This window comes from Kogia breviceps, chromosome 9 (genome assembly GCF_026419965.1).
Source record: "Kogia breviceps isolate mKogBre1 chromosome 9, mKogBre1 haplotype 1, whole genome shotgun sequence".
Classification (NCBI taxonomy): domain Eukaryota; kingdom Metazoa; phylum Chordata; class Mammalia; order Artiodactyla; family Physeteridae; genus Kogia; species Kogia breviceps.
Genome location: NC_081318.1, coordinates 41,137,056 through 41,150,377, shown reverse-complemented (window position 1 = coordinate 41,150,377; position 13,322 = coordinate 41,137,056). Strand labels below are relative to the sequence as shown.

At 41.7% G+C, this 13,322-nt stretch overlaps 1 protein-coding gene across 10 annotated transcripts in view; it reads right to left on the bottom strand.

Moving 5' to 3' along the window:
* The window catches only part of ELMO1 (engulfment and cell motility 1), an 803,227-nt gene that overhangs the window by 38,744 nt on the left and 751,161 nt on the right, over positions 1 to 13,322 (bottom strand). For all 10 annotated transcript variants that reach the window (XM_067042328.1, XM_067042327.1, XM_067042330.1 and 7 more), the window contains 2 exons: positions 12,753 to 12,860; positions 5,544 to 5,626 (listed from right to left, as the gene is read on the bottom strand). In XM_067042328.1, the coding sequence (XP_066898429.1) occupies positions 5,544 to 5,626; positions 12,753 to 12,860 (191 nt within the window). The remainder of the gene's footprint in view (positions 1 to 5,543; positions 5,627 to 12,752; positions 12,861 to 13,322) is intronic.

Sequence of the window (13,322 nt, the reverse complement as noted above, 5' to 3'; positions counted from 1 at the left end):
TGAGGAAATAAATTATTAGAACTGTGGGTTTCCTTTCTGCCTTTTGACGTTTTACCTGATGAACCAGATGTATGAACGCTATTACCGTTACAAGACAAACAATTTTCATATGCATACAAATGAAAGAGCCAGGCTGGTAGAGATACCACTGCTTCTTTCAGCCCTCAAGGCAGCCTAGAAGAGCTGGGAGGGGCTGGAATATCTCTGCCAGTGAATCCCAGGAAGTAGCCTCTATTTGAAGTCTTAGTCTTATTTATGTGTTTATAGCAGTGTGCTCCATTATCCATCCATCCATCCATCCATCTGTCCCCCCACCCGTCCAATTTTCTATGTGTCATTTACAATTTTTTTGTAAAAGTTTGGAAATGTCATTTACTCAGTTTGTTTTGTTGATCTCCTCTAAGGGGAGAGGAATCTCCTACAAGAAGGCCAAAACTACCCACACATATCCTAGGCTCAAATGAGAATATCATCTCTACACCTGTTTTGATATTGTTAACTTGTATCTTCTTTCATTTTCTCTCGGTTAGTCAGGCTAGAAATTTATCGATTTTATTTATCTTTTCCAAGGACCAAGTTTTGATTTTGTTGATTTTCTCTGTTTTCTTACTTTCAATTTCATTCATCTCTAATATTTACTATTTCTTTTCTTCTGCTTGCTTTAGGCTTAAATTGCTCTTTTTCTCTAGTTTCCTAAGGTGGAAACTTTATTGAATTTAGATCCTTCCTCTTTTCTAATATATGTATTTAATGGTACAAATTTCCCACTATGCACGGCTTTCACTAAAACCCACACATTTTGATGTTATATTTTCATTCTATTTAGTTAAAAACATTTTGTAATTTCTCTTTAGAATTCTTTAAACTATGGGTTATTTGATAGTGTGTTTTCAATTTCCAAACATTTGGGGGATTTTCCATCTATCTTTCTGTTATTTATTACTAGTCTAATTCCATTGTGAAGTAGAACATACTTTGTATGATTGCTCTTTTAAATTTGTTAAGATGCATTTTATGGCCCAGAATGTGGTCTATCTTGGTGAATGTTTCTTGTGAGGTTGAGAAAAATGTGTATTCTGTTGTTGGGTGGATTTTCTATTAATGTTAATTGGATGTAATTGACTGATGGTGCTGTTCAAGTCATCAATATCCTTATTGATTTTCTTTCCACTTGATGTATCAATTACTGACAGAAGAGTAACAAAATCTCCAGGATAATAATGGATTTGTGAATGTCTCCTTTCAGTTCTCTCAGTTTGTCTCATGTATTTTGATATCTTTGTCCATCCCCTTACTTTCACCTATCTTAGTCTTTATATTTAAGGGGTTTCTTGTAGAAAACCATATAGTTGGTCTTGCTTTTTATCCACTAGGACAATGTCTGTCTTTTAATTGGTATATTTATATCATCGACATTTAAAATGACAATTGATATAGTTAGATTACATCTGCCATGTTTGCAACTCTTTTCATGTGTTGTATTTGTTCTTTATTTTTAATTTTCTCCCTTTTTTTTTGTCTTCTGTTTTGAGTATCCCAATTCTTCCCTCCTATCCCTTATGACTTTGCTGTCATTCACTTCACTGATCCATATGCTATAATCATCTAACATAGTTTACTATTATTATTTTAAGCAAAGAGTTATCTTTTTGATGAATTAATAAGAAAAAAAATGTTTTTATTTTACCTTCACTTATTCCTTCTCTGACATTCTTCCATTCTTTATGTAGATTCAAATTTCTAACCTATATAATTTTCCTTCTGGGTGAAGAATTTCTTGCAGAGTAGGTCTGCTGGCAATGAATTTCCTTGGTTTTGGTTATCTTAGAAAGTGTTTCTCCTTCACTTTGGAAAGATACTTTCACTGGATATGGAATTTTAGGTTGGTTTTTTTTAAAACACTAAATATTTCACTCAACTTTCTTCTTGCTTGCATGGTTTCTGATGAGAAATCTACTTAAGTTTTAATATTTGTTCTTCTACCAGTAAGATGTTTTTCCTTCTCTGGTTTAAGATTTTCTCTTTGTCTTTGGTTTTCTTCAGTTGGAATATGATATGCCTAGGGGTATGTGTGTGTGTGTGTGTGTGTGTGTGTGTGTGTGTTTTGGTATTTATCCTGCTTGGTATCTTATAAGCTTCCTGGATCTGTGGTTGGATATCTATCTTTAATTTTGGAAAGTTCTTGGCCATTATTGATTCAATATTTCTTCAGTTCTATTCTCTTTCTTTTGGTATTTTAATTATACATATATTATACTTTTTGCCATTGTCCTTCAGTTCTTTGATGTTCTAATTTTTTTCCTTTTTTTACTTTTGGCATTTCAGTTTAGGAAGTTTCTACTGACTCATTTTCAAGCTCATTAATCTTTTCCTCAGCCATGTCAAGTTACAGTACTTTTTATTTATACCCTTTCCTTCTGATTCATTTCTAGAGTTTCCACATCTCTGCTTATAATACCCATGTATTCTTTCATGTTGTTTACTTTTTCCATTAGAGCCTCTAATCCTTTTAATCACAGTTATTTTAAATTCTCTGTCTGATAATTCCAGCATTTGTGTCATATTGCAGTCTGGTTCTGATGATTGCTTTGTTTTATGAGGCTGTTTTTTAATTGCTTTTTGGCATGCTTGTAACTTTTTGCTGAAATCCAGACATGCTGTATCAGGTAATAGGAAGGGAGATACACAGACCTTTAGAGTGATGATTTATGTTAATCTAGCAAGGAATTGGGATATGTTAAATGTTTGCTATACCTGTAAGTGCCAGAGGCTTCAAATTCCTCTAGTGTCCCTGTTTTTGTCTACTCTACTGACTTTGAGCTTCCCTAAATACTCCTCCTCAGAGAGAGGTTGTATCTTGCAGAACTTTCAGGTATAATCCAGTGTTATTATTTTGGAATCTAGTGGTATAGTGTTAGGATATGGGTGAGGGATAGCACTCCATAACTTTCCAATTAAATCTCCATCTTTTGGGGGTCCTATGTCTTGTGACTGTCACCTTCTCAAGTGTATCTCCAGTAGTATAGCTTTCCCAGTAGCATAGCTACAGAGTTTCCTACTGATTTCCTTGAGGCTCTGACTGCTGTTGATTATGTCTCTCCCAACCCCGACCCTGTGGCTGAGATAAGAAGTCTAAAAAGGAATGCAATGGGAGAAATTCCTTTCCCCTAGCTGGGATAAAGGTTTGGAGAACAGGGCTTCGTTATGGAGAAGGCTCTGTCATATTCCATGATTACTCACCTCTTTCCCCTCCCAGAGCCATGATGGAGGTGAGCAGTGGGGGTGGGGGACTCTCTATAAGATCTTCACTGAGAGAATCTGCTAGGCTTATTGGAAGTAAAGCCCATGAAAGTATGCCCCCACAAGACTGCAACCCCCAAGAGTTTCTCACTCTCATACTAGCAGTCATCAGAATTGCCAGCTAAATGATCTTACAGCTTACGGTTCCAGTAGATTCTGCTTCAGGTGAGCAGATCTGGCTGTGACTCTCTGGATGTACCTGACTCTCCAGATTCCATGGCTGTGGTCTCCCCTGCAACATCAGTTCTCTTGGTAGTTCCAAGAAAATTGTTGATTTTCACTTTATTCAGTTTCTTCTTACTGTAAGGATAGGAGTGACAACTCCGAGGCTCTTTACAGGTTGGGGTGAAACCAGAAGTTCCTTCACACCTGTTTTACATAATTTGTTGTCCCAATCAGAGTGCTTGAGCCCTGCAAGTTGCTTGGCTGCCAACTACACCCCTTCTAGCCTTCTTTAGGTTACAGACTCTTGTTGCTGCCAATTTCCTCACACCTTGTCCTGCTCAGCTCCAAGCGTTATATAACCATGGGGACCTCAGCTGGAGCTGAGCAGAGCCGGTGCTCCCTCTGTTATCAGGTGGTCTTGAAGGAAGGCAGCCCCACAGGAGGCAAACCGTGAAGGCTGGGAACTTGCTGCTTTAGTTAAGGATGCTCTTCTGGAATATGGTGAGCTGTTGAATCCCTACTTCCCCATATCTTGGAGAAGAAAGAAATGCTGTGTAACAGATGACCTACAGACTCTAAGGCATGCCCTTATGTCACTCAGTGTTTTATATGATAGCACTGTGACAGGCTTGACACAGAAGGATTCATATGGACTTGAGGTGAGTTATACTTATGTAACTTAAGAAGCAAAAATCTTGTTATCTGTCTCCTTGGCTGTATCCTCTACCTGTTTTCTTCCTAAACAGTACTTTTTTTTTTTTCAAACTTTTTTTTTTTTTTTTTTTTTTTTTTGTGGTACGCAGGCCTCTCACTGCTGTGGCTTGCAGAGCACAGGCTCCGGACGCGCAGGCTCAGCGGCCATGGCTCACGGGCCCAGCCGCTCCGCGGCATGCGAGATCCTCCCGGACTGGGGCACGAACCCGTGTCCCCTGCATCGGCAGGCAGACTCTCAACCACTGTGCCACCAGGGAAGCCCCCTAAACAGTACTTTTGTAGTGCTTTTGATTTTCCTTAACCATAGATAGGGTCATCTTATGCAGACCTGGATTCACCTTCACCTTATAATGACTGAAATTAAAGGGCAGGCATTATTCACTTCAACACTGATTGATAAATAGGATGTGTATAATGTTTACATTCCTCTTAGATAATGACACGGGACAATAAAGAAGCAACCTATTGATCTATGTGACATTTTTGGCACCAAGGTGTCTGAAGCATCCAGATGACTCTGATTAATTTTGTTCATGGACAGATACTATGTATCACCAGATGCCAAGAAGTAAAAAATTGGCTCACTGATGGCCCCTCCAAGGGCAAATACCTCCAAACTGGGGGCAAGGGAAATTCCTCCATCTTTTCAGAAAACGCCACCTCCCATACCCTCTGTTATGGAATGTAGGCTGTCATGGGGAACAACATGATGGGGAGGGTGAAGAATATTGCAATGTGAAGAGTATTTAAGCAATATTCACCTTTGGGAAAATTTTCTCCCTTAAGTTGGGTTTGAACTGTTTCACAGTATTTCCCATGACGCTGAAGAACATCAGGCTTTTAAAAGTTTTCTAAGATTTTTTTTGAGCCATCTAGTCTCTCCTCCCTTTCCCAGACTTCACTGAGACACCAGGCGGGTAACTAAGAAGGAGGAAATGAAAGGGATTGGAGTGAAGTGCAGAAGGGAGAATATGAACATAAACAGAAGGTTAGGAGAGGCCCAGAGGATGGACGGAGATGAGCGGAAAAGGCTTGAGAGAAGACTGGTGACAACAGAGAGGGCAATTCCTAGGGCTGTACGTAGAAAGGAAGTGAGAGAATGCAAGACATGGTGGAGATTCGACAAGTGATCAGTGAGAGAAAGAATAAGACTAGGTAAGAGATGTAAAAGGAATGAGGACAGGAAAAGGAGCTGAGTTTAAGAGCTGTGTAACTGTGTGTGCGTGTGTGCATGCACACACACACACAAACTCACAAACACACACCAACCACACAAGCATAGCTACCAAAGAAGGGCTTGGCCCACTGCAGTCAATAACTGTATTGAGCAGATAGAACTATTTGCAATAACTTGGAAATCATACCTTGTTTTGTTTAAGGGCACCTTTCTCTTTCATATGAGGGCAGTCCTTTCCCGTCACCACAGCTTTGATATCTGCCACCGGCACTGCAATTCATAAGAGAAAATCAAAGTAACTACATCATGTGACAGCTTAAGTGTCCATAAAGTAGCAAGACTAAGCATCGAGTCTGCTGCTATGGCTGCTATTCCCAGACACTACCGCTAGAAGAGAAAAGAGAGGTGAAAAGAAAAGAGAAGTCAAGCGGTGTCCAGGGCTAGGAACTAAAATATATCCTTATATCCTGGTAAAAAGCATCCCTGGGGAGAAAAATCTATGTTCATAGTAGAATTTGGTTCAATAAAGCAAATACCTAAAAAAAAAGACCAGAAACAACAACAGACCCATCATAGTTGCATTAAATGTGATGGTATTAGAAGCAGCCATAACAATACTAACAGTGCTACTGATACTGATTTTATGGAAGACATCTATGTGCCAGGAGCAATGCCAAATGCTTCCTACAGATGGATATCTCCTGCTACAGTTGCTACATCTCTTTAGTTTCTGAGTTTTGGATAATGAGGGGAAGTAACCTTATCACAAAAAAATTTATCTGAATCGAAACCATCCTGAACTCTCATTCTTCAAATTCTCCCTCTTATCATCTCATTACTTCTCACAACCATTCTGTGAGGCAGGTTTTATTATTCCTATTTTACGGACGATGACATTAAACTCAGTTAAATAAAGAGAACATTCCTTTCTGATAGGGAAGTGGTAGCTGGTCTTTATCTTGGAAATCCTGAGCATAATGCAGTTTGATAAAATGATGTTATCTCTCATCTTACTCAGAACTTGGGGGAAGATAAAAGATGTGGAAAGGTTTGGGCATTTAAAGCTTTTGTTAAGATCATCTGATGGAGAGAAGGCAGGAGGATGGTTTGGAAGCTTAATTTAAAAAACTGCAAAGTCATCTGTCCCTTTCCAATTCCTAATCTTTCACTCCTGTAAGGGACTGTGAATTTAGGAGCTCACTTAGGATCTGCAGAAGCTTTGAGTCATCAATTCCTTAGACTCCTCTAATGATGAAGATAATGAGAGATTTCATGATTAAAGGTCACCTATTTTTATTGGGGCATTGGGCTTGGGGGTGACATTTAGGTGAAGAGAAAATTATAAAATATATAGAATGTCAAAATGACATAACAGGAAGGCTCTTTAAAAGCTAACGTTGTCCAGGTACCCTAAAGTTGCTAAGAACTTTGTAGAAATCTGTGACACCTCTAGAGCTCTCTCAAACCCTAGAGAAGAGTGAGGCTGTGAGCAACTCTTCCAGGATTCTCTGCAGGCACCCCCTGCTATCTCTCCCACCACGTCTGCCCCTTCAGCTTGCAGTCCTGATTCTAGATCTCTTTGGTAGACCTGACTTGTACTCACTCATAACTGCCTCTCCTCTCCTTCCGGGCATATGGAAGACTACTCTTCCCAGCAACTTCTGCAGTTAGGTGGAGCCATACGATTAGCTCTGGTCAATGAAATGTGAGAGGAAATGGCCTGTCTCTTTCTTAGCTGAGGCAGTGGAAAATCCATGCCGACCAGCCTCTCTTCTCCAGCCACAGGGACTGATGAGGTCACACGGTCCATCCAGATGGCACAGCTCTGGGATGGCAAAGCAGCCATTGGCCTGAGTCCCTGTGATTGTGTGGAGCAGTCCTTTGAAAGCCCATGTCAGTTATGTAATGTGAGGAGTGAGAAATAAACTCTTGTTGTCCTGAGCCACTGAGATTTTGGAGGTTATTTATTGTTGCAGCAAAATGTAGCAATGCAGCCTCTCTTGAATAGCATGACCTTTGACCTTGGACAGCTTTCCTTCTCTGCCTGGCTGCTCGAGATTGGCATCTTCTTTTAGACGGTCCTTGTGATTCCTGAACCTACCTTTGACCACAGCCTCTGACTTCAGTTCTCCTCAAAACCATTTTCAGAACCAACAATCAGCCCTGTTCTCAGTGGCTGACCTGGCTACCTAATCACTACCCGGGGAGGAGAGATTTGGAAAAAGCTGCGTTTACTTAAGATTTACTTTTCAATGAAAATCCACCACTGAAGTGAATTTGTGATATAATTAACATACCAACTCCAGAAACCTCCTCAAGCTTCAGATGGAGTTTGAGTCACAGGGCACTCTTCTGTGGTATAATATGTAACACGGTCAACGAAGATCCATAAATAGGAAGTTACCCCTTGGCTTTGAAAACTGGACAAGATTAACTTGGAACAGGACAAGAGTAACACTAAAGTCTGTCGTGGGAGCACTCTTTAGAATCTCTAATGAGAAGGAATCAGCAGATAAAAAGCACTCTTCCAACCGTGCTTGTGGCATTACATATTTTATGTATTTTATATGCATTGTCCCCTGTCAAGGAGACGAGCTGCTATATTACTCACAGGATTATGGCTAAAAGGAAAACACAAAATTCTAAAAATACCGCATGGCTTTTAAAGGTTGCTCTTTACATAGTTTGTCTCTAGATGCACTGGAAGATTAGGCATCAGAAGGGCTAAAATGCTGTCCTCTCTAAACCCATGAGCAGAATCAGACTCATATCCTTTGAATCTACACTCTTAAGAGGCAACAGAGGGCCCCCGATTCCTTCAAAGCAGGGCCGGTGTTTCTAACAGGCCCTTTTTTGTAGGAGCAACATAACTAAGTGGGGTTCAGAGATATGAGAACCAGGAGGGTCACCACTGGTTCCCGAACGCCCACTCTAACTCCTTGTGTGGCCTGGCCTCATTTCTTTCAATGCTTTTTTCAGTTTGAGCTGGATTGAGACAAGCTAATTCAACACTCCCATTTTATAGATGGGAAGACTGAGGACTAAAGAGAAGAAATAAATCATACAACGTCACACAGCTAGTGAGGGACAGAGCTGGGACTGCTGCTCTTTCTTCTGTTCGATGGTCCCTTGCTAGGCCATGATTTTTCCCTATGTTTGGAAGATATCAGCCCCCCCAAATCATGCTGAACACAGCCCAGGAAGTGGTTATCACTTCAGATATGTTCAGGAAACTCTTTGATTGCTATTCTCTGGGGAAGGAACTTTAATTGTGATTTTTTTAAAAATGCCTTTGAAAAAGTAAATGTGGCCACCATGATAAAAATTGTTCTAGCTTTCACCCCTGGGAGCCAAGTGGAGGCAGAAATCACCCCAGGAAGTAACCAGTAAGCCATGAGCACTTGCTGTCTACACAGCTCCATCGTGGAAGCTCCTATGGGCAGAAATACAGAGGAGGGGCAGGCTGATCCCAGTACAGTTTAGTAAAGAATCTGGACTCTAACTTGGAAGCCTGAAGTGGTTGGAAGGGCTGTGCCTTTAGAATCACAGAGCCTGGATTTGAATTCTAGATGCACCTACTGGCTATACCACTTTGGGCTTAAGTTCTTGGAGCATAAGCTTCCTTGTCTACAATGTAGAACTATAACATCATCCATCTCATAGGGTTGTTCTGAGAAGTAACTCAGTGCTGGAGCCAAGATCATTGCTGGCTTTGAATCTAGGTGGTCTGGAGAAGTGGGTAAAAATCTAGGCCATGGAGTTGGATGGCTGCATTCAGATCTTTGCTCTATTATTTATTGGACATGTGACCTTCAACAGGTTACTTAACTTTTCTGTACCTCATTTTCCTAATCCTAATTTTCCAATGATACCTGCCTCTTCAGGTTGGGGGGAGGATAACTTATTATGTAACGTAGAGCTCTTAGCACAGTGCGTGGTGTCGAGTAAACACTCAAAAGCTGTTATTTGCTATTATTCTCATTACCAATAGTCAAACTTATTTCTCTCTGTAGACTGAGGGGCCTGAATTATTCCCCACACTTCAGTGACCCAAACGGCCCACTTTGCTTTGCTGTGGTCATTGTTCCTCTCCTCTGCTGTAATAGACCTAATGGCCTTGTGTGAGGAAGCAAAACCCTTTGATGTGGGAGTGAAGAGCCGCTGGCCTAGATTCTTTCAAGGGGAGTCTCTGAGGGGCCCAGGCACTGCTGGAAAGCAGAGGAGTCTGGTGTTTAGTGGGGGTGATGAAGAGTCTCTAAACCTGGTGGGAGGAATGTGGGGCGAAGGGAGGTTAGGAGATGTGGATTTTCAAGGACCATGTTTCCTGCCTAACAAAAGGAATACGAGAAGAGAGATTTGCTAAACCTTTAGACATGAAGACATCTAAGGAGAGGCCCTCAATCTCCACTTGCACTCTCTGGATTAAGAGGATTCAATTATGCTATTTGATTCACCAACATCTCAGTATTCAACACTGATTAACTCAAGGGGTGGAAGACAATTTTCCCCTTGGTCGCAAGAGAGGGCAATTTTACACGGCAAGAGCAAGGGTACTTGAAATGAATTAAAGAAATGTCTCATTTTTCTAGTGGAATGAGGTTTCTGACTAAGGGCTTCAAGAGGATGGACTATTTTGCTCCAGGCAGGATGCAAACTGTAATTAAATGCAAACCAGATGGCAGGGCTGAAGCAGCAAACTTTAGTTTCCTAGGCTGGGACCTTCTCATCTCAGGCACATAATAGTTTCATTTGACTTCATTACATGAAATATACCCCCTCCCTGGCACACATGTGCATACAGATATAATCTCCTCAACACATACACACACACACACATACACACACCACATCTTCTCATATGCACACACCTGCACAGGTACTCATTCTTGGTTTGCCTCGTAATGGACAAACTGTTTACGGAGCAGCTCTTCTGGAACTCTGAATTACTAGACTTCAAAGGCTGCAGAGGAAAGGAGTGGATGAGTTTCACAGCCACTGTCAGAGGGACTGATGCAACCCTTTCCCAGAAGCAGCCTCACTCTGTGGCCACGACCAAAAACTGTTTGGAAATCTGCAGCTCTGTCCTGGCTCTTCTGCAATCACGCTGGCAAGCTGGCTCTCCCTGGCATCAGCCCTCAGGTTTCTAGCCCAGAGACCATCCCTACTCAAGGCTCAGGTGCTGTCCACGCCTTGACCTTCTCTAGGGGCAGGGCTACTGACTTCCTAAGCAGCACAACCAGCGAGAATGAGAGTGCTGCATTTAAAGCTACAATCCACACCAATCTAGTGCCTATCTGTGGGTTGAGGAGTGGATTAGATCTCTATAACTATGGAGATAAATAACACACCCAGTGAGTGGGAGAGCCGATTCTCTGGGCCATGTGGGTTAGGAATGAATCCAGCTGTGGTTTTTTTGTTTTCCTGCCCAGACCACTTTCCCTATTTCCTGGTCAGGTTAAGAAGGAGGCGGTGAAAGACTTCATAGAGAGCCTGTGGTTGCTTTGACCTCTCACTTTTCATTTTACTGCATTAGAGCAGAGATGCCAAATGGCTGGCCTCTGGACAGTTCCGAGTTCACGAGGGAGGTTTCATCAGTGAGTTTTTTCACCAGTTAATAGCAAACAGAGGAAAATGAAGACACTGCTGTGAGTTTTTCACACAGCTAATTTAATTTAGTACAAGGGACTGTCCTTTATTCCAAGATGAGGCCTTTCTAGTCTTTCCTTTTGTTTGATCAAGAGCCCTTTTTAAAATGAAAGGAACGTGATATTAACTTTTCGTTAGATTTTCTTTTATAATAGCCTTTATTTCTGCCAAAACTGAAAGTTGGCAACCCACTGTCAATTCACTTTTCTTGTTCTTTTAAAATATTCACGTATTGGTGAAAGCCAAAGTTAGGGACTCACTATGCAGCGTGTCAGGCAACGTGTGGCTCCACACTTCTCAATCTGAGTGTCCATCAGAAACACCTGGAGGGTCTGTTAAGACAGAGGTTGTTGGCCCCATCCCCAGAGTTTCTGATTCATCAGGTCTGGGAGTGAGGACCTGAGAAGCCACATGTCTAGTAATTTCCCAGGTGACGCTGCTGCCGATGGTCCAAGGACCACACTCTGAGAACCACTGGTCCAGCTCTGTCCATGGTGGGATGCGGAAGGCTTTCTGAGACCTGAAGCGAGGGTCCTTATCACAGGCAGAGGCCTGGGGAGACCCCATAGCAGGAATGCATAGACACTGCCCCAGACTCTGCAGTACTGGGTTTCACGTAATGTGGGCTGAGGAGGCAGTGCTCCCATGAGAGGAAGTAAGATTGCCTTCTGAACTAAATGACACTACAAAGACCAGACTGTCCCATTTTTAAGCTGGGGGAAGCGAGAATGTTCCAAGCTGTCCGTCTGATATGTCAGCCCAGAGTCTGAGTGTGTCAGGAATTTGCCACTTGTGGTTTATTTTCCCCTGGGATGGCCATGAGCTGCAAGGAAGACAGTATAGATTTGACTTCCAGAGGCCCTGGGGTGACAAGGGGGAAGGTGCTAGGACCTGGAGGTAAGGATTCTGCTTGCGACTTGTTTATATGACTCATGCAGGGTCAAGGTGATTTTTAAAAGTTATTTTAAAGTGTCTTTACTTTTTTCTCACTCTTTGATTTCTCTACCTGAGATATCCTCTGAGGCTATGTCTAACTTTATCTCACTTCTCTTCCAAATTAATCCATTACCTTTGTGTATTTTAATATTTCTGTAATGCTTTGTTTAATTAGTATACTTAATGCTGTCTAAAAAAACCTGGAACCTGCTTTGGTGTTGGGCTAAAATAATCTAGCGTATGACTGGCTCTTTAAAAGACATGGTACAGAAATAGCAAATCGGTATAAATAATATGTATTTTGGGGAATATTTAGGAAACCATAGAAAGTTATTGAGTGTCTGAGTTACTTCTTTGAAGTAAACTAGCCATATGTGGATCTGCCATTAGCTCTGCATTGTAAGTGTGGGATACAGTAAACTATAATGCATAAACGTGGTAGGATCAAGCACATGATTTATGTGAAATTATTCTGGGTCATCAGAAAAAGACAACTGACAATCAAGTTTATATTGTTTTTGCTCCTTAGAATAACACCCGGACAAGTAACGTAAAAGTGGGTGTTTGAACCCCAGGTTTACGTCTTTCAGGGAAGATAGGCGAGCATTCCTTTTACACCCTCCCCTCTTCAGTCCCAAACCACAAATGCATCAAGGTCTTATGCTTGATGAGATGGTTCAGGCCAGGACTCACAGCTAGATGAGACACGCCTAATGGGTTTACTTAGGTTGATAGTCTTTCTGCATGATATTCTGTGACCAGGAAACCAACAAGCAACCAAAACTCAGGCCTCCAATACAGGAGAGGCACTTACGTTTGTCCTGCAAGGAATCGTGGGGCACTTCTCCCTGAGGACTTTCTTCCAAGTCTCCATAATGCAGGACCTTGTGGTTTGGTGAAAGCCGACAATACCAAAACTTGTCTGGGGGAGAAAAACACAAATTTACCAGGTAAGCGATTCTGGTTTCCAAAAACTATTGACATCCTCATTTTGTCATAGTCTTGCCTGGGAGAACACGCAGTTCCTTCGATTTTAAGTCTTCAAGAAGGAATGACTTCTAGAGCCCTGGCAGTTAGTCCCTTCTCGATTTTGATATTTAGTTAGCTCCTGTCCTTCTTGGTAGACATTTGGTACCACTGGGAAAGTTATCAAATCCTTTGAGGACAATGGCAACAGGGTTTCTGAGGTGGTGGCTTCCAGAGGGTTATTTCATCAGTATCTATAATGACTAGGGGATTATTCCTTATTCAGCTGGGTGGGCCTGACAAAAGTGGGAAGGGAGATGAAGAAAAAACAGCTTTCTCAGAATTTTTCTGCTTCCACTTGCCTCTGTGAGATTTTAAGACTGATGAGATGGTTGTGCCATATCTCAGTTGGCATATC